Source organism: Schistocerca nitens, chromosome 1, assembly GCF_023898315.1.
Source record: "Schistocerca nitens isolate TAMUIC-IGC-003100 chromosome 1, iqSchNite1.1, whole genome shotgun sequence".
Lineage (NCBI taxonomy): Eukaryota > Metazoa > Arthropoda > Insecta > Orthoptera > Acrididae > Schistocerca > Schistocerca nitens.
Window position 1 is genome coordinate 128,045,334 of NC_064614.1, and position 22,892 is coordinate 128,068,225.

At 43.4% G+C, this 22,892-nt stretch overlaps 1 protein-coding gene across 1 annotated transcript in view; it reads left to right on the forward strand.

Annotated features, from left to right (window-relative positions):
- The first annotated feature begins 506 nt into the window (after nucleotides 1-506).
- Nucleotides 507-22,892, forward strand: part of LOC126205244 (tubby-related protein 4) — a 518,596-nt gene continuing 496,210 nt past the window's right edge. The window contains exons 1-2 of the mRNA XM_049938873.1: nucleotides 507-599; nucleotides 7,348-7,512. Coding sequence (XP_049794830.1) covers nucleotides 507-599; nucleotides 7,348-7,512 — 258 coding nt within the window. The remainder of the gene's footprint in view (nucleotides 600-7,347; nucleotides 7,513-22,892) is intronic.

The window sequence follows — 22,892 nt, forward strand, 5'->3', positions numbered from 1 at the left end:
TTATAACATTGTAAAACAAGATTACAACAGATTACGTGAGTCGTGCTTGGGTAACTCAGATGGTGGAACACTTGCCCACGAAAGGCAAAGGTCTCGAATTGGAGTCTCGGCCCGGCACACAGTGTTCATCTGCCAGGAAGTTTTATATCAGCGCACACTCCACTGCAGAGTGAAAATCTCATTCTGGAAGATTACAACAGATGAATAAAAAGTTCATCCAGCCTTTACGGAGCTCTAATTGGGCGGGAGCCATGTCTGAGGGAAATAGGGAAGACAGTATTTAATCATGAGGGTGGATGGGAGTCTGCTGTAAAGGACTGCACGTGTGGCACCTCTTACCAAAGTATCACCAGCGTGTGGTGTGCAGACCACACCCGGTGCGCCTGCAGTTTCAACGATAGCGGTAGCCGTGGGCATCCTTTCGCGACGCGACCGTATAACTAGCGTGATGACTCTTGCACATCTGGCTCCAAGGTGAAGGAAGCCAGAATACGCTGCTACCTAAGATGGCGGCAGAAATCAGGGCCAATCTTCACGGTCCAAAAGCAAAAAGAGGTCGAGGAGAGCCTGCGTCGGACTGGAGTGGAGAGCACGTCTCCGTTAGTTTTATTGCCTATATGGTGCACCTCCACTAGAAAAACATAGTGCCTGCAGCCAACATTACAGTGCAGGCTGCACTCACTTATCCTATTGTTTATTACGCTGTGGAGTCCGGGCGAATTCCAGGCTCTTAAATTGCCCGTTCTGAAGTGACTCCACTTAAACTCATCAAGAAAAAAGCTCTTCCTCCGTTTTACCGTGACCACGAAGCCAATTTGACCGAAACGTTTTTACTTTCCTTCAATAGTGCGCCCCATCTTGGGACAAGTTTTTTCAATAATGTCCTTGGCAGGTACCAAAATTATTCTCTGACCTTATCATCCGATAGTTCTATATTTCAGTAACGCATTAGTGGATCCAGAATCCCAAACGAAACTGATTTTATAGGAGAAATTTGCATATTGGTTTTTCAACTTTTTTGACATGCACATAATCGGCCCACGATAACGGCCAGTGGGTTCTTAAGTCTAGAAGTTAACGGCTGACTTGCGGCCGTCCCTCTCTCTGTGCGCTCATTACTCGCCTTTTACTTCGTCGCGCTAACCAACCCCTATACCCATAGGAAGTTCCCTCCATCTTTTCCTTCCGTAACAATACATCCCTACCTACCAATCCCTCCATAAACCGCCAATGGAACGAACAGTTTTTCACACGCAAACTACACATAAAAATGTTTCATTATTACTGCAAATAGAAAAAAATATATAGATTTATATACAGACAATAATAATACGGCATGAATTACGAGGTCTGTTCAAAAAATTCCGGAACTTTGTCCACAAAATTTTTCTACGCTTACCTTATGCTTATTGTGCATGGTCTCCTTCGAAATACTTTCCTCCACGATTGATACACCGCTCCCAACGCAGTTTCGACTTCCGGAAGCAGTCTTGGTACGCCCCTTGTAGGATCGCGCGAAGCGCCGTCTGTGAATTTTCTTTTATCTCGTCTATCGTTACAAATCTTCGGCCTTTCAACGGGGTTTTCAACTTCGGAAATAAAGAAAGTCCGCAGGAGACAGATCTGGCGAGTACGGAGTATGAGATAGCGCAGTGATTTTATATTTTGCAGTCACGCAGCAACAGGGATGAATGTGCGGGTGCATTATCGTGATGCAAGAGCCACGAATCGTCTCGCCACGTTTCAGGCCGTTTCCTTCTCACATTTTCTCGCAGGCGTCGCAAAACGTCCTTGCTGCACAATTTCGTTGACGTTCCTGACATGGCAGTCGTCGGTAGATGTCGAAAGGCGTCCTGAACGAATGTCATCTTTAACTTCCTTACGACCCTTTTTAAACCGTGTGAACCATTCGTAAAACCGAGTACGGCTTAAGCACTCATTACCGTATGCTTCCTGTATCATTTGGTGCGTGTCTGTAAAGATTTCCTTGAATTCCACGCAAAATTCAATGCAGACGCGTTGTTCCTCTAACTCTGCCTTCTCGAAATTCACTAACTGTGCGACACAGTGTTCTACTCCATACAGCACTAAACAATAACTAACAGACATACAACAATGAAACTTCCGGCAGTTACACATTAAACACAGGCGTCTGCAGGGATGCCAACAGCATTTTGCTCCAACACACCACCGCGAAATTACCAATGTTTTGGAATTTTCCGTGCAGACCTTGTATATCAATGGCACGAAGTGTTGGTATTGCACTTGTAACGTCCCCTTTGAAAAATTATAAATGACTGTGCTAGTAAACTTCTACGTTATTTGATTTTCAAACAGATGAGCAAAACTGAACGTACTCAGACATTTCTCTCTTTACTTATTCTGATCATCACTAAACTGACACACAATATTTTTATCGCAACGCAATCTGACTTTCAATAGTTCCCAACAAAAAATGGCCCTGACTAACAATAACCTATACCTTTCATGAATCACTTACCTCACAAAAATCTTCCTTACTCGAACTGCTGCAGTACAGCGAGCGCCAATACTGTCAGGTAAACGAAAGATTCGAACTACTGAAGGCACTAACTACTGACAGGCATAGTTAGCAAATGAAAGATTTTGATAGAGAACAAACAACGTATTTACCTTAATAGTGCTCATTAGTCATTTATAGCAAACTCTCAAAACTGTGGCATCTCTCTCTCCACATCCATCACTGCTGGCGGCTCACCTCTAATTGCACAACGCTACGCGCTGTTCCCATCCAACTGCCCAACACTGCAATAGTGAACATTCCAACAATGCCAACCAGCCACAGACTGCACACAGCACAGTCAGTGATTTTCATACAGAGCGCTAAGTGGCGTTACCAACATAAAAACCTAAACAGCCTACTTACACACTCTCACGGATCACCTTCATAATTTCGAAGGCACTCATTGTTTTCGTCTCCCGTATGGTAAAAATGAACTGAGAACAAGCTCCTTCATACTACAGTGGCTTTCCCAGTGGCTGAAATCTGTTTGTACATTATTTTTATATGAAGATCATCTCTGATTTTCGGTACGTGCCTCATATGTTTTGAACCTTTTGTTAGTGAAGCGTCTACAGTAACTTTTTTTTTTTAATTCGACGAGAGTAAGATGTGTAGTGTAACACATTGCAACACATTGTATTATGAGAGTATTTAAGACAAGGTAATGACGTTAAAACAAGTCTGTTGTGGTCAATGGATATTATGTTGAGAAATAGATTTGTCTTTCGGCTTTTACCACATTGCGGTGGAATACGCTGATCCACAGCTCCAGTCTTCAGTGTATAACAGTAAAAGTTCATCAACGCATCTATTAAATGGGTTTATGTTAAAAACCGGTTGCAGAGCATTGTAACTCCATTTGCAATGGAAACGATTGGGTCCGAGTTCTGAAAATAGTGTGATCCCCAGATCAGAGCAATATTCCATTTGCAATCATCAAAAGGAGCACTGGCTATATTTCGATTTTACGAAAACAGGCATTTTATAAAAAAATATAAATTAACTTGGCAGTACTTGTGACAGCCATGTGAATAATACAGGATGTCAAATTAAAGACCTTTCAGCCGTCAACTTCCCAAACTTACTTTATTTGGCTACCAGTTTCGACGATTTACTACGCTATCTTCAGGCTCATGACCGACGTGTAGTAAGATTCCACCTAGGAAATTAGATTAGATTAAATTAGTCCTTGTTCCGTAGATCATGAATACGACACTTTGTAATGATGTGGAACGTGTCAGGTTAAGAAAAGGTGTCTATACAATATATTACATTACACAAAATATTACATGTCAATTTTTTGTGGAGGTTGAGGAAATTACCCACCTACTACATCCAAAAATTCATCTAATGAGTAGAAGGAGTTGCCATTAAGAAATTCTTTTAATTTCCTTTTAAATGCTGTATGGCTATCTGTCAGCCTTTTGATTCTATTACGTAAGTGACTAAAGACTTTCGTGGCAGCATAATTTACCCCCTTCTGAACTAAAGTTAGATTTAACCTTGAGTAGTGAAGATCATCCTTTCTCCTAGTGTTGTAGCCATGTACACTGCTATTACTTTTGAATTCGTTCGGGTTGTTAATAACAAATTTCATAAGTGAATATATATATTGTGAGGATACTGTGAAGATCTATAGCTCTTTAAATAAGTCTCTGCAGGATGATCACGGATGAGCTCCAGCAATTATTCTGATTACACGATTTTGTGCAATGAACACTCTTTTACTCAATGATGAGGTACCCCAGAATACGATGCCATACGAAAGCAGAGAATGAGAATAGGCGTGGTAAGCTAATTTACTGAGATGTATATCGCCAAAATTTGCAATGACCTTAATAGCATAACTAGCTGAACTCAAACGTTTCAGCAGATCCTCAGTGTGTTTTTTCAAGTTCAATCCCTCATCCATGCATACACCTAGAAATTTTGAATATTCTACCTTAGCTACCGATTTCTGATCGAAGTCTATATTCATTAATGGGGTCATTCCATTTACTGTGTGGAACTGTATATACTGTGTTTTGTCAAAGTTTAATGAGAGTCCATTTGCAGAGAACCACTTAATGATTTTCTGAAAAACATCGTTTACAATTTCACCAGTTAATTCTTGTCTGTCGGGTGTGATAGCTATACTTGTATCATCGGCAAAAAGTACCAGCTTTGCATCTTCGTGAATATAGAATGGCAAGTCATTAATATATATTAAGAACAGCAGAAGACCCAATACCGAACCCTGGGGCACCCCATTCTTGATTGTTCCCCAGTTTGAAAAATCACCAGTGTTTTGCATATTATGTAAACTGCTTATTTCAACTTTCTGCACTCTTCCATTTATGCATGATTTAAACCATTTGAGCGCTGTCCCATTCATACCACAGTACTTGAGCTTATCTAGAAGTATTCAACATCTACATCTACATGATTACTCTGCAATTCACATTTAAGTGCTTGGCAGAGGATGCATCGAACCACAACCATACTATCTCTCTACCATTCCACTCCCGAACAGCGCGTGGGAAAAACGAACACCTAAACCTTTCTGTTCGAGCTCTGATTTCTCTTATTTTATTTTGATGATCAGTCCTACCTATGTAGGTTAGGCTCAACAAAATATTTCCGCATTCGGAAGAGGAAGTTGGTGACTGAAATTTCGTAAATAGATCTTGCCACAACGAAAAACGTCTTTGCTTTAATGACTTCCATCCCAACTCGCGTATCATATCTGCCACACTCTCTCCCCAATTACGTGATAATACAAAACGAGCTGCCCTTTTTTTGCACCCTTTCGATGTCCTCCGTCAATCCCACCTGGTAAGGATCCCACACCGCGCAGCATTATTCTAACAGAGGACGAACGAGTGTAGTGTAAGTTGTCTCTTTAGTGGACTTGTTGCATCTTCTAAGTGTCCTGCCAATGAAACGCAACCTTTGGCTCGCCTTCCCCACAATATTATCTATGTGGTCTTTCCAACTGAAGTTGTTCGCAATTTTAACACCCAGGTACTTAGTTGAATTGATAGCCTTGAGAATTGTACTATTTATCGAGTAATCGAATTCCAACGGATTTCTTTTGGAACTCATGTGGATCACCTCACACTTTTCGTTATTTAGCGTCAACTGCCATCTGCCATACCATACAGCAATCTTTTCTAAATCGCTTTGCAACTGATACTGGTCTTCGGATGACCTTACTAGACGGTAAATTACAGCATCATCTGCAAACAACCTAAGAGAACTGCTCAGATTGTCACCCAGGTCATTTATATAGATCAGGAACAGCAGAGGTTCCAGGACGCTTCCCTGGGGAACACCTGATATCACTTCAGTTTTACTCGATGGTTTGCCGTCTATTACTACGAACTGCGACCTTCCTGACAGGAAATCACGAATCCAGTCGCACAACTGAGACGATACCTCATAGGCCCGCATCTTGATTAGAAGTCGCTTGTGAGGAACGGTGTCAAAAGCTTTTCGGAAATCTAGAAATACGGAATCAACTTCAGATCCCCTGTCGATAGCGGCCATTACTTCGTGCGAATAAAGAGCTAGCTGCGTTGCACAAGAACGATGTTTTCTGAAACCATGCTGATTACGTATCAATAGATCGTTCCCTTCGAGGAGATTCATAATGTTTGAATAGCATTCCATGATTTACACCGGTTCTGGTCAAATGAGGGGCCAGCATTCAAATACTGATATCTGCAGATTTCTGCTTGCTATAGGCATCACTTCAACCCTCAACTGCCGAATAACGTGAATAATATTTTGGGCAGAGATGTTGAAAGGTGGCTACACTGAGCCACAGCGCCAGAGATCGCGCTAGAGAGTATTGTTCCGCCGCCTCCACTGGCAGTGTTTCTTGAGATGTCGTAGTAGAGTGATTATTGAGATGTCGTAGTGGGCAGCGCTTGGGGTGAGCTCGTGGTAGTGTGCTTGTTAAGAACTCGTGGCAGAGAGTGTTTGTTGAGATGTGCTAGTAGGGAGTGCTTGCTGAGATGTGATACTGAAAAGTTCTTGTTGAGATGTGGTAATAGCGAGTCGGTGTGGAGATATATTGTAATGATTAGAGTGATTTTGGTCAATATATGAAGGTAACGAAACTTGATTTATTTTTCATTATTTAATGTCGTAAATAATGCTTCATTACAGGTTCAGTCAACAAAGCATCTGGCTTGTGTTCTGGGATTAGAGTGTAATTCTGGTTCTCTTGAGTAATTATGGTATTTTTATTTTCTTTAATTAATTCAGTATAAATGATATTTAAAATTTCTTGTGTTATTGAAGAAGAACCGTGCCAGATGCGTACGTTGAGTCATACTTCCACACACAGAACAGTTATACTTGTGCTTTGGTTTCGTAGGTTTTATAGTTGCTGGGGACTTAATTAATTAAGTGTGTTAATGAAAATTTCCATTTCATTCTTTGTTGTTGTTCTATGCAGTCAGATAGCGTAATAATACTAGTCAGGGCCAACCGTTTACGAGACTTCGTAATCGGACAGACAGCTACTAAAGCAAAAATTAAAATTATTTGCATTAAATAATAATTAAGCCCCCATGCAATGTTAGCCGGCCTCTGTGGCCGAGCGGTTCTAGGCGCTTCAGTCCGAAACCGCGCTGCTGCTACGGTCGCAGTTTCGAATCCTGCCTCGGGCATGGATGTGTGTGATGTTCTTAGGATAGTTAGGTTTAAGTAGTTCTACGTCTAGGGGACTTATGACCTCCGATGTTAAGTCCCGTAGTGCTCAGAGCCATTTGAACCATTTGATTTGAGATGTTAAAGGCGTCGTGAACGTGTTGCAGGACGAGGGCTGGAAGCTGAACCGCACCAACTACTACCAGGAGGGCTGGCTGGCGACGGGCAACGTGCGCGGCATAGTGGGAGTCACGTTCACCACCTCCCACTGCAAGAAGGCTGGCGACTTCCCGCTGCGCACCAACTACAACCTGCGCGGACACCGCTCCGAGGTAGGTGGCAGTCCTCACCTGCTGTTACTCACTGCTATGCCCGGTGTCTAAGAGTCTGGGGTCTAGCACCGTCTTTGGACACCAGGTGTGTCTCCCACTTCCCACTCGTCGAATCGCCGCCGCTAGACTGGTGGTCAGAGCACCGAGGGGGAGAAGGACAGAGTTTGGGTGACTTCTAAGCCATCCTCAGACGGGACGCTTTAAGCACTCTAGACGTGGTTTACATTGTGGTCTGTGCACGTTTAGAAACGATGTGGTATATCATACGAATGTGCTGCTGATCACGATTCGCAGCCCAGCGCTCTATAGAGACAGTTTTCGGCTGTATTTGGCTCGCAGATCACACAATTTTTTTACTAAAATGGATGGGCGTGAAGTTGCTACGTGAGCTCCACTAAAACTTACGTTTCCTCCCTTGTCCATATAGTAGCCTTGTTGTTCAGTCTGCAGTAAACATAAATGAAATAATAAATATACACAAATGAAGTGCGAGGGTCGCCCGGAAAGTAATGCACCGCATTTTTTTTTCTTTGACAATTCTTTATTGAACATAATTAGAATTACACACGTCAAAGAATGGTGTTTTATGGACACACGCTATTTTTCCACTTAATCTCCATCCCCATCCTTTCTCCATCACGAAACAAGGGTTTGTATGCTATAATGCCACTTCCTCGGACAAAAAAAATCAAAAATTAGCTACCAATACCCCAAAGATTTACCCCCAAGTCCCAAATTCCCAGAAAAGTGAATAAGCGAACGAAGTTCCATTTATCACTATTCTTAAGACAATAACAGGTAATTAAATCAGGAATCTAAGACTTGACAGCCGGCCGCGGTGGTCTAGCGGTTCTAGGCGCGCAGTCCGGAACCGCGCGACTGCGACGGTCGCAGGTTCGAATCCTGCTTCGGGCATGGATGTGTGTGATGTCCTTAGGTTAGTTAGGTTTAAGTAGTTCTATTTTCTAGGGGACTGATGACCACAGATGTTAAGTCCCATAGTGCTCAGACCCATTTGAACCATTTTTTAAGACTTGACAATTTAGCAATCTACGAAAGAAAGATTAAATTTCAGTAAAATTAAAATCGAAATCATAATAAATCGCAAAATTAGCATAAATTAACATTCGCAAAGTAGAACCAACGATCCCAAAGAATACTCCGTGTGAGTACTCTTTGGGAATCGTCAGTAATGACTAAGTATAATTCAATGCCTTGTCACTACGTAACGATAGTTAGCCGAAGCAGTTCATATATTTGAATGCCGTACATGTAGGCGCGCTTAGATTGTTTTTGAGATTGAATAATTGCGATCTATTATGACGCAGTAATATGATCTTCTGACTTCAAATATCACAGCATTAGAATTCGAACGGAGGACTTTTAACTACTAGAATAACTAGATAATTGGACTAAACATTACTTAGACAGTGACTTAGGCAACGAACACCGATAGACAATTTTCATTCATAATAGCCAGTGGTTTATGGAACTTCAGTGATAGGTCCGAAGCATATACACTCCTGGAAATGGAAAAAAGAACACATTGACACCGGTGTGTCAGACCCACCATACTTGCTCCGGACACTGCGAGAGGGCTGTACAAGCAATGATCACACGCACGGCACAGCGGACACACCAGGAACCGCGGTGTTGGCCGTCGAATGGCGCTAGCTGCGCAGCATTTGTGCACCGCCGCCGTCAGTGTCAGCCAGTTTGCCGTGGCATACGGAGCTCCATCGCAGTCTTTAACACTGGTAGCATGCCGCAACAGCGTGGACGTGAACCGTATGTGCAGTTGACGGACTTTGAGCGAGGGCGTATAGTGGGCATGCGGGAGGCCGGGTGGACGTACCGCCGAATTGCTCAAAACGTGGGGCGTGAGGTCTCCACAGTACATCGATGTTGTCGCCAGTGGTCGGCGGAAGGTGCACGTGCCCGTCGACCTGGGACCGGACCGCAGCGACGCACGGATGCACGCCAAGACCGTAGGATCCTACGCAGTGCCGTAGGGGACCGCACCGCCACTTCCCAGCAACTTAGGGACACTGTTGCTCCTGGGTTATCGGCGAGGACCATTCGCAACCGTCTCCATGAAGCTGGGCTACGGTCCCGCACACCGTTAGGCCGTCTTCCGCTCACGCCCCAACATCGTGCAGCCCGCCTCCAGTGGTGTCGCGACAGGCGTGAATGGAGGGACGAATGGAGACGTGTCGTCTTCAGCGATGAGAGTCGCTTCTGCCTTGGTGCCAATGATGGTCGTATGCATGTTTGGCGCCGTGCAGGTGAGCGCCACAATCAGGACTGCATACGACCGAGGCACACAGGGCCAACACCCGGCATCATGGTGTGGGGAGCGATCTCCTACACTGGCCGTACACCACTGGTGATCGTCGAGGGGACACTGAATAGTGCACGGTACATCCAAACCGTCATCGAACCCATCGTTCTACCATTCCTAGACCGGCAGGGGAACTTGCTGTTCCAACAGGACAATGCACGTCCGCATGTATCCCGTGCCACCCAACGTGCTCTAGAAGGTGTAAGTCAACTACCCTGGCCAGCAAGATCTCCGGATCTGTCCCCCATTGAGCATGTTTGGGACTGGATGAAGCGTCGTCTCACGCGGTCTGCACGTCCAGCACGAACGCTGGTCCAACTGAGGCGCCAGGTGGAAATGGCATGGCAAGCCGTTCCACAGGACTACATCCAGCATCTCTACGATCGTCTCCATGGGAGAATAGCAGCCTGCATTGCTGCGAAAGGTGGATATACACTGTACTAGTGCCGACATTGTGCATGCTCTGTTGCCTGTGTCTATGTGCCTGTGGTTCTGTCAGTGTGATCATGTGATGTATCTGACCCCAGGAATGTGTCAATAAAGTTTCCCCTTCCTGGGACAATGAATTCACGGTGTTCTTATTTCAATTTCCAGGAGTGTATATAACATCGAATATTGCATAACATACAGTACGTCTATTAAATTAATAAGAAAGTGCCAGAACCTTTTATATAATGAGAAACTAAATAAAAAATATTTGGCTATAGCGGGACGCGAATCAATTAGACATGGTTCCCTTAACGCCGCACTTCTGTACACTATACTACGCTGAACTCATCTTACGGTCTTCTGAATCCTTTAATAGCTGATATGTTAATAAATGACGTATAATTGTTAAAAATCGTAACAAGAACAACGCATTTTCTATAAGTCTTCAATCTGTCATTGCCTTGAAACGGCATACCCTCATAACGCACAAATTGTAATAGATAAACAACCAAATATGACATAAATTCCTGTTGGTGGGCCATCCATGAAGGTTATGTAAATTCTTGATAATATTGAAACTTCCACTAAAATGTTCAAATGTGTGTGAAATCTTATGGGGCTTAACTGCTAAGGTCATCAGTCCCTACGCTTACACACTACGTAACCTAAATTATCCTAAGGACAAACACACACAACCATGCCCGAGGGAGGACTCGAACCTCCGCCGGGACCAGCCACACAGTCCATGACTGCAACGCCTGAGATCGCTCGGCTAATCCCGCGCGGCGGAACTTCCACTACAGGGTACAAAATTTTTATTACTGAAGTCTTGTACACCCCATTTCGGGGTCTCAGCCCCATCTTCAGGTACAGCTATAAATTAAAAACGAAACCATAAAGCGGTAATATGTTCCGTCTAGCAACGGAACGGAGAGACTGGGTAATTTAACTACACGCTGCACCAAAGTAAAGGCGGCTTGAGGACCGATCCACACGAGCAAAGGAGAAACTCATATACAGTTCAAACCGACGAAAATATTAATAAGCAACTGAAAGTAACGGCACATGCACGAGAGATGAAAGCTCCACGATGACGTCTTGGGTGGTGTTCTAACTGGTATTTATGATTCTACATGTTTTAATATTAATGTAGTGCGTTATTAGCATAGTATGTACTTTTGTCGATGTTTACATTTTTAATGTTTCTGGCCTGTGTTTTTACTGTCACAATTGCTTCTGTGCTTTTATTACAGTAGTTGCTTATTTGACTTCCCTTTGCGTCTAGCGCAGTGCGCTGGTCTGACATTATAAGTGACCTGTGTTTGTTGATTTTATTGGTTTTACCTCAGGCTTTTTAAACTTTTTCTACTTACTTTGGACTTGGTTCACTGAGTTTTTTACGCGTCGTTCATCTCTCGTACATGTGCCGTTACTTCCTGTTGCTTATTAATACTTCCATCACTTTGAACTTTACCTCCATTTCTCTTTTGCTCGGGTGGGGCGGTCCTCACACAGTGTTTACTTTAGTGCGGCTTCTAGCCACGTTACTCTGTCCCTGTTCCGTTGATAAGACGGGACACGTTGGTGTTTTCTACGAGTAACTGATATTTGGCAGATTTTGTCATTCAGTTCCTTCGTTACGAACACTTGAATAGTGTTTTGTCTGTTACAATTATGTCAGTTTAGGTAATGTGTGTCAGTGAGAGCACTGTACAAAGTTGGTATCGTTTGGCCTTCCGTAAGTGTTTCTGTTCATGTCTCAGTTTCAGTCTTACATCGTACCTCCCAGCCTTTGGAATAGTCTAATACGGCTTTATTTGCGTTTATTTATACACTTGCACCATTTGGTTGACTTAAGTCAGGTATATTTGAAAGTTGGTTTTAGCGTGGTTGCTGTTCTGTACTCCCACTGATCAGCCATGCTCGGCAGATGTACTGCCTTTTGACTTACATTGGATCTGTACACTTTGTACTAATTTTAAGGTATGTTCATTGTTGACTGTAACTGCTTTTGTACTACTGGTAGGCTTTCATGGGTCTCATTGTTCAGACATATGGTTTCATTTTTAATTTACAGCTGCACCTGAAGATGGGGCTGAGACCCAGATAATTTCGGGTTTCGAAAAGGTTGTTTCTATTGCGCAGAACTTGACACACAGTTAGTTCTGTTAAGACTTTGAAAGCCAACTGCTACCTGTTGACCTTGACGTGAGTTCATAACTGATATGACTCCGGTATTAATGTCTCCATTATTGTTCAAAGTTTTGACCCACGAGTAAATATCAACGCAAGCTGACTTCGACTGATGAAATATTAGGTAACAAGCAGTCTTTCATAGCGCAACGAGTCATATGAAGGGTCCTGTCATATGCGTTAACGTAGGGTAAAATTATAACCAAGGTGGTCAGTTATTCTAGTGCAACTTAAAAGTGTGAAGACGTCTTGTCTTAGATAAAAAACGGTTGTATGCGGATGCAAACCACATCTTGTATTGCCGGCACCTGATAAGAGGAAGTATGAATCACACAGTAATTAATCTAAATGTCTTCAGAACTGAAGCACGTGTTTCTAAGTTCTCAACCCTGCAATGCTACCTTATGTTGTAACATGCAAGCAAAGAAAGAGAAAGCTTGTGTGTCAAAGGCAGAAGTTTATCATGAAAGCAGTTCCACTGCGGGCAGAATGTATTCAGCTAATTATGCTCGGTGTAAAGATGAACGTAGACAACCGATAACTTGAGTGTAAATGTTCGTTAGATTTAGAAATATTTAAGTGAGGATAGATCTGAAACTGATAGTCGTTGTTATTCACGAAACAAGCGTAGAACTTGACAAAGATAGGTGCATATATCTTCTTTCGGACCACGGGAAAGTACGCCATCAAATATTGTAAAAACAGAAAAATAAAAAATAAAATAAAATAAAAAAGGAGACCCATATACTCACAAATCCCCGAAGTATTATTACGAGAAAAACAGTATTAAACCTTCTAAATTGGACAAAGCCTCGATCGGCGCCGAGAAATCTAACCTCGCTAAGGAAACTCAAATCTGTATCAAATCTTTACGCGCAGTCATGTAGCTGATCAGCAGGGCTCCGCTTCAGAGTACGGCGTAAACACCTGCTCTTACTATGCAACCACTAATGTGACTTCCATAAGAGACCATAACAGTGCTTATAGAGTATTTTAGACCTAGCTAGTGATATTTAATAAGGGAGACGATTACTAACAGACGTCTTTCAACTTCCAGGCTGAGGGGCCATTGTCGGTATAGACAACCCTTACTTTTCGTCTTTGACTGGGAGAGATACTCGGGGGTAAAACGGCAAATTCATCGAAGGGACACTGAATTTATAGAGCTGCATAGATGGCGTCATCGTTCGTCATGTGTGCTGAATGCGTGATTCTCTCTAGCTGGCATCAGATTAACACGTTGACCCCGGCGAGTATCACCGGTGGCTCACCCTAGATCCACCCATCGTGCGGCGTGTAATAACGGTGGCTCACGCTAGATCCTCCCATCGGACGGCGTGAATCACTGGTGGCCCACGCTCGTCACTGCCGGTTATGCTACCAGCAATACACTAGCGTATGATGGATTACCTATCAGCCAGGCGTAGCAAACAGCTGCGAATGCCATTTCGTGTGACCATTGAACAAGAGAGCTTTCTGAATAAATGATATAATCATATAACGTTTTATTAATTACACTAGATTAACAAAAAATTATTTCATGTGATCTCTCGACAAACAAGAAAAGTTGGGCGGCTAGATGAGGTGAAACATGAATTCACGCGATCTGTGCAGGAACTAATACAGGGTGTTTCAAAAATGACCGGTATATTTGAAACGGCAATAAAAACTAAACGAGCAGCGATAGAAATACACCGTTTGTTGCAATATGCTTGGGACAACAGTACATTTTCAGGCAGACAAACTTTCGAAATTACAGTAGTTACAATTTTCAACAACAGATGGCGCTGCGGTCTGGAAAACTCTATAGTACGATATTTTCCACATATCCACCATGCGTAGCAATAATATGGCGTAGTCTCTGAATGAAATTACCCGAAACCTTTGACAACGTGTCTGGCGGAATGGCTCCACATGCAGATGAGATGTACTGCTTCAGCTGTTCAATTGTTTCTGGATTCTGGCGGTACACCTGGTCTTTCAAGTGTCCCCACAGAAAGAAGTCACAGGGGTTCATGTCTGGCGAATAGGGAGGCCAATCCACGCCGCCTCCTGTATGTTTCGGATAGCCCAAAGCAATCACACGATCATCGAAATATTCATTCAGGAAATTAAAGACGTCGGCCGTGCGATGTGGCCGGGCACCATCTTGCATAAACCACGAGGTGTTCGCAGTGTCGTCTAAGGCAGTTTGTACCGCCACAAATTCACGAAGAATGTCCAGATAGCGTGATGCAGTAATCGTTTCGGATCTGAAAAATGGGCCAATGATTCCTTTGGAAGAAATGGCGGCCCAGACCAGTACTTTTTGAGGATGCAGGGACGATGGGACTGCAACATGGGGCTTTTCGGTTCCCCATATGCGCCAGTTCTGTTTATTGACGAAGCCGTCCAGGTAAAAATAAGCTTCGTCAGTAAACCAAATGCTGCCCACATGCATATCGCCGCCATCAATCCTGTGCACTATATCGTTAGCGAATGTCTCTCGTGCAGCAATGGTAGCGGCGCTGAGGGGTTGCCGCGTTTGAATTTTGTATGGATAGAGGTGTAAACTCTGGCGCATGAGACGATACGTGGACGTTAGCGTCATTTGGACCGCAGCTGCAACACGGCGAACGGAAACCCGAGGCCGCTGTTGGATCACCTGCTGCACTAGCTGCGCGTTGCCCTCTGTGGTTGCCGTACGCGGTCGCCCTACCTTTCCAGCACGTTCATCCGTCACGTTCCCAGTCCGTTGAAATTTTTCAAACAGATCCTTTATTGTATCGCTTTTCGGTCCTTTGGTTACATTAAACCTCCGTTGAAAACTTCGTCTTGTTGCAACAACACTGTGTTCTAGGCGGTGGAATTCCAACACCAGAAAAATCCTCTGTTCTAAGGAATAAACCATGTTGTCTACAGCACACTTGCACGTTGTGAACAGCACACGCTTACAGCAGAAAGACGACGTACAGAATGGCGCACCCACAGACTGCGTTGTCTTCTATATCTTTCACATCACTTGCAGCGCCATCTGTTGTTGAAAATTGTAACTACTGTAATTTCGAAAGTTTGTCCGCCTGAAAATGTACTGTTGTCCCAAGCATATTGCAACAAACGGTGTATTTCTATCGCTGCTCGTTTAGTTTTTATTGCCGTTTCAAATATACCGGTCATTTTTGAAACACCCTGTATCAGACTTTTATGCTGGGCAGGGTACAATTGTGTCTGCACACACAGTGCACCGAGCACTCCTAACGATGGGCCTCTGCAGGCGACGACCAATCATGTCCCAACATTGATACACGACATCAACAACTACAACTGAAACGGGCACGTGACCATTAACACTGGACGTTGGCGCAGTGGCAGAGCGTTACATAGTCTGATGAATCCCGATACCTTCTTCCTCATGTCGATGGGAGAGCGTGAATCCACCGTCTTCCAGGGGAATAGCTCCTTGACACTTCTACAGAGGGACGGAGACAAGCTGGCGGCGGCACCATTACGCTCTGGGAGACATTCACGAGGGCATACACGAGTCCAGTGGAGCCTGTGCAAGGCACCGTGACGGCCAAAGCGTATCGTAGTCTGGTTGCAGACCATGTACATTCCTTCAGGACGATCATGTTTTCCGATGGCAGTGGCATTTTTCAGCAAGATAATGGACCATTTCACAAGGCCAGGAGAGTGATGGAGTGGTTCGAAGACCATAGTGGTGAGTTCCAATTGATGTGCTGGCCCCCCAACTCGCAAGATCTGAACCTGATCGAATACATGCGGGATTTGATTGAACGTGACGTCAGAACTCATCGTCCCCTACCCAGAATTTACGGGAATTAGGCGACTTGTGTGCGTGCGGATGTTGTGCCACTCGAGAGACCTACGGTGGCCTCATTGCTTCCATGCCACGACGCGTCGTCGCTGTTATCCGTGCCAATGGTGGATGAGTGTGCATCTAACATAAAAATTGAGGATGAGATATGTGTTAATTCGCATATATTTGATGAATTTTATATTCAAACTAGATAGTACTTTTACTGAATGAAAAAAATGTAAAACGACAAAAAAGAGTAGGAAGAGTCGAACCAGTTATCCATTGATTACTCAATAACTATTTTGCAACGCTACTGATTGTTTTGCTCTACTAGACCATTAAAAATGACTAGCTTACTATTAAATTGCATAATAAGGTGACAACTAATCACAGTCATGTATTACAGCATTCATAGAAAGAGGAAACAAATTTAACAACGTCCTCCATTCGACAGAAATTGTAAGTAATGACTTTCAGAAAGTTATTAAATGGTTCTAAGCAAATGGACTGAAATTAAATTTTGAGAAAACACAGTATGTACAGTTTTTTACAGTACATAACACAGCACCACTGATAAATATAGACTTTGAACAGAAGTCTGTTGGTAAGGCAGAATTTTCTGAATTTCTAGGTTTGTAGATTGATGAGAAATTGGATTGGAAGTAACACATTGATGATCTGCTGAAACGTTTGAGTTCAGCTACATATGCTATTAGGGTTATTGCAGCTTTTGGTGATAAACATATCAGTAAATTATTCTACTACGCCTACTTTCATTTACCGCTTTTGTATGGTATCACATTTTGGGGCAATTCATCACTAAGAGAAAAAGTGTGCATTGAACAAAATCGTGTAATCAGAATAATAGCTAGAGCCCACCCAAAATCACCTTGCACACATTTATTTAAGCAACTAGGGATATTCACAGTACCTTTACAATACCTATGTTCACTTATGAAATTTGTTCTTAATAACCAATCCTTGTTATTTATAACCCATCCCAATAAAAATAACTGCAAAGTGCATAGCTACAGTACTAAAAGGAAGGATGGTCTTCACTGTTCTGGGTTAAATATGACTGGCATAGAAATGGGTGAATCATGCTGCCACAAAAGTCTTTGGTCATTTACCAAACAGCATTAAAAGTCTGACAGATAGTCAACCAACATTTAAAAATAAATTAAACATAATTTCTGAATGACAACTGCCTCTACACACTAGATGAACTTTTAGATATGAAGTAGGAAAAAAAATTAATTATATCGCGTAAAGAAACCTTATGTTAAACTGGTATGTTGCACAGCACTATGAAAGTCGTGTCCATGATTTCAGGAAGAAGTATTAACGTGAAAACTTCCTGGCAGATTAAAACTGTGTGCCTTACCGAGACTCGAACTCGGGACCTTTCCCTTTCGCGGGCAAGTGCTCTACCATCTGAGCTACCCAAGCGCGACTCACACCCCGTCCTCACAGCTTCAATTCTGCCAGTACCTCATCTCCTACCTTCCAAACTTCGCAGAAGCTCTCCTGCGAACCTTGCAGAACTAGCACTCCTGAAAGAAAGGATATTGCGGAGACATGGCTTAGCCACAGCCTAGGAGTTGTTTCCAGAATGAGGAGACGAGGTACTGCGGAAGTAAAGCTGTGAGGACGGGGCGTGAGTCGTGCTTGGGTAGCTCCGTTGGTAGAGCACTTGCCCGCGAAAGGCAAAAGTCCCGAGTTCGAGTCTCGGTCCGGCACACAGTTTTAATCTGCCAGGAAGTTTCATATCAGCGCATACTCCGCTGCAGAGTGAAAACCTCATTCTGGCAGTATTAAGGTATTGTAATGTAATTAATGTCAGTGTCATCTAGAACTGGTGGCAGTTAAGCATCCACATTTTCTTCTTCTGCAGCCTGAGGTCGCTCTTCATCAGAGCCCACACCCAACTTAATCATTCACTCCTCCAGAGTACATTTGGGAACAGAAGAGGAGTCTCGAAGAGCAACATCGCAAAATCCTTCACTGCCTTGTCATTCTTGTCCGCTTCAGCCTTCTAACTGAGCTACGCGGCACAGCGTGACATTCGCCTTGCATTTAGTAAATCAAACTTCCTCGGAGAACTTCACATTCGATTTTCTCGATAATGTTTTGGTCTTTCATCGAACTGCTTTGAGTGACTGATATTAGAGTTCCGAGCGTCAAGTACCGTAATTATAAAAAATTATAAAAATATTCGATTACCAGACTGTCTCCTTGTCAGACAACAGTGTAGTTTTGGCGTAGTCGTCTTCTGTAAACCCCAGAGATATTTACTAACAATCCTGTAAAGTTGTAGATGTATTTGGCCCGTTAACAGCACTGGCAGAGCTTTTAAGAAATAAGTATGGTCCAAGAGCGTGGTGGAATGTTGAAATGTAATTGCAGTGACAGAAAAATACGAGGGTTGGAACTTTAATTGTGGCAACTATTTATTTACTGCTCGTACAAAATAGATACGTGTTTCAAAGTTTTCCTGACCTTCAAAGTAGTCACCAGCATTGTGTATAAACCCTTGCCAGCGATGTGGAAGTCGTAGGATACTCTTAGCAGCGCCAGTTGTGTTGACAGTTCGAGCGGCGCGGTCTGTTACCCAACGAATTTGTAGCAGATCTGAAGCGAACGCCGTGAAGTGTTTCCTTCAGTTTAGAAATCGAGTGGAACTCACGATGGCTTAAGTCAGGGGAGTGCAGTAGGTGGTATAGCACTTAGCAGCCCCATCGGTCCAACAAATCAGTAACAGATAGCACAGTATGTGGTTGAGCATTGTCCTTCAAAATGATGGTCAGGTCCTGCACAAATTGTCATCACTCCTGTATCTCTTCATTTTTGGAACACAACCTACGACCAGCTTAGAGACAGAAGTGATGACACTTTCTGCAAGACCTGACCATCATTTTGCAGGACAATGCTCAAGCACGTACAGTGCAAGCTGTTGCTGATTTGTTTGACTGATGGTGCTGCTAAGTGCTATATCACCTACTGCACTCCCCTGACTTAAGCCCTCGTGAGTTCAACTCGATTTCTACATTGAAGGAAACACTCCACGGCATTCGCTTCAGAACTGCTACAAATTCGTCGGGCAGTAGACCGCGCCGCTCGAACTGTCAACAGAACTGGCGCTGCTAAGAGTATTCTACGACTTCCACATCGCTGGCAACGGGTTATACAAAATGCTGATGACTACTTTGAAGGTCAGTAAAACTTTGAAACACGTATTTATTTTTTACGAGCTGTAAATAAATAGTTGCCAGTATTGAAGTTCCAACCCTCGTATGTGTATGTTAGAAGGTCGTTAAGCGACTTGGGGGTACAGTGCCTTGCCCTCTGGGGTCGGTGCTTATAGAAAGACTTACATTAGGATGAAAGCTGAAGCAGCCCGATAAGGGCCATTAAGAGTTCCTGGGAGAGCGGGCGGATGAGGAACTGCGATCGGCCAGACTCTCCCTCTCTGCCCCCGTATTGCACCCATCGCAAACACGCTTGAGGGTGGGTTTTGGCGTGCGGTGCGGTCAACAGCTGCCGGCCGCACTCTGCAAACACGACGCCGGCGCGCATGCGCTGCTGGCGGGGTGCGTCATGATCGGCGCCGAAACAGCCCTCCTTAATCACCGGCTACCGCGCGCTGATCCCGCATTTAATAGCGGCGAGCTGGGCGTCGTATGGGAGAGCACGGGTCCCTGCAACCCCTCAGGCACCAGGCACAGTCACACGCGTGAGCAGAGTGATAAGAAATGAAGTGAAGTTTATAACTGCCCACGTCGTGTTGTGCCGACTCCTCTGTAGCTTGAATGGATTTTTATGTTTGTTTTATATGCCCGGCTTCTAATTTCACCACACAAGTCTCCAGGGTTGAGCAGTTATTGCCCGATGACGACACGCAATACAGTTTGTTAATGCGGAGTTCGCCGTTATTAATTATGTTTTTAGATTTATTTTTATTACTCGTACAGAGACTCAACGTTCCTTTGTTTAACAGCGCGTCGTCAAGATAAGTATGAAATGCTAATGTCTTTGCAATACATAATGTCGACTATTGAGTTAAAGTTCGTACCTATTTTGCCATTTTAGAGAAGAGAAAACTTAAGCGCTTCTGCTTCTATAGTCTCAGTATCAAATGTTCACTAATTTCAATTTACTTCCTATCTCAGTTCAGTATCTAACACAATAAATATATCAATGTCATTTCAGAGATATTACGTCGGTCCCACACTAACGGAATAACACGTAATTGTCATTTAACATCACTTTTATTAATAATCCTTTTTCTTATGACGTAAATGATAATGAATGATCATTATCTAGGAGGAAAGACGGATTGATCCTAATCATGAAATAATAGCTTTTAATGAGCCCACAATCGTTAATTAAATAAAAAGTCACGTTCAAGGATGATATGCGAACAACTTTCGTTACGTCCGTTTTCACGTATATGTCAAAACTAATCCTGTCGCCCACAATTCAAATTAACACTGACGTTGACCCCTTTTGTCGGAACATCGAATCGTAACTATAATGTGAAAGTTTATTCTAGTCCCCGAATTAATTCCTTTAAGATACGCGCACGACCGAACAGCAGAACGGAACACAAACGACTTGTTTTAACAACCGAACAACGCAATGACGTTACATTAAGACAATGTCCTCCCAATGAACATCTCTTTGACTTAGCTATTTAACGAAAACATCTAACAAAAAATAAAATAAATTTATCCCAACGTAAAAGATCCGTTATACGTTTCCGGCTCTTATTTTCAGCCGTGGTGGAAGGCAAGTTGGACGAGAAATATTACAAAATAGCACCAGAATGTTTCTGGAATCGTACAAAAATGTTCACTGCATTCTCATCCTCTACTTCCTGTACAGTCAGCAAGCAGTAAAAGAATGCAAGCAAAAATTTGTAGAGGGAACTGAATTTCGCGGAGAACGAGCTAAAAATTGGAGGTTTCTCGATGACATTCTAATTCTGCCACAGACGGCAAAGGACTTGGAATAGCAGTTGAACGAATAGGTGGTGCTGAACGGAATAGATGGTGTTGAAAGGAACAGATGGTGTCTTGAGGAGATGGTATAGTAATAACATAAGAAAGTAAAACAAGGGTAATGGAATGGAAGTAGAATTAAATAAGGGGGGGGGGCGTTCATGAAGGAATTAAGAGGTAGTAAATGAAAAATGAAAGTAGTATATGACTTTTGCTGTTTTGGTAACAAAATGTAGAGGGATCCAAAACAATGTATGCACTGTTTAGAAGTCCATAACTGGGAAACTAACTGACGGAGTTGTCTCATCTTTGGTAGTGTAATAGTTTGTAGTTTCGGCAATCGCCATAGAAGCGTTGTATTGCGTTGTTTTCTTTTGTCAGATGACAGTCGCCAGATAGTCAGTGTTTTGTTCTTAGTTGCACCTAGTTACTCGAGTAAACATGGCTCGCGCAAGGCTTACATTCGACGAAAGGAAGTCAGTTTTGAAGCGATATTTTAAGTGCGAAAACATTAATGAGGTTCAACGGCAATGGTGAAATGAGTATCAAACAGAGCCACCGACACGTTTAACGATTCGTCGCATTCGAGATAAATTCGAAGCCGAAGGCTGTGTGAAAGATGTACACAAACAACGATCTGGACGACCTGTACCAGTTAACAAGTCCAGCTAACTCCCGTCGTGTGTTACAACAATTCACCCGCTCACCACAGAAGTCTGTGAGACAGCGTACCCGTGAAACTGGAGTGAGTCGCTCAAGTGTTCGGCGAATTTTGAAGACAGCAAAGTGGAAGTGCTACATCCCACGATTGCTAACGCAATGAACGAGGACGACCCATACCGTAGAATGGAGTACTGCGAGTGGTTTACTAACATGGTGCGCAACGATGAAGAGTTTGCAGAGATGATTGCGTGGTCTGATGAGGCGCAGTTCAAACGCAATGGTACACTAAATCGCCACAATTGCATCTACTGGGACGCCGAAAATACGAACGTCCATGTAGACAAAGTCGTGAATTTGACAGGAGTAAATGTGTGGTATGGGTTGTCTTACCGGGGCTTGATTGGACTATTCTTCTTTGACGGCACAGCTACCGGTGAGCTTCAGACATCCATTTTACCTGCCATCCGAGACTTGTATGGAGAAGGAAGAGTTTACTTTCAACAAGATGGTGCCCCGGCCCACTACCAAAATCGTGTTAGGGAGTATCTCGACGAAAATCTACCAGGAAGATGTATAGGCCGTAGAGGTGCTGTGGAGTGTCCACCACGTTGCCAAGACCTAACTCCTCTGGACTTTTACCTGTGGGGAACACTAAAGGACGTCATTTATCTACAAAAGCCACGCACATTGGATGAACTTCGAGACTCCATCGCACATTCACGTGCAAATATCCAACTGAAGACGTTGCAGTCAGTAGTTCGTGCTGCAGTTTCGCGGCATCGTTTGTGCGTGGATGTTAATGGTGACCATTTCGAACACCTACAGTGATATCTTTAAGTTGGACTTTAAGCTACACTTTCACCAAAAATGAGTCAACTCCGTCAATTAGTTTGCAAGCTATGGTCTTTTAAACAGTGGATGCATTTTTTAGGACCACTCTGTATATAATCTACTAATA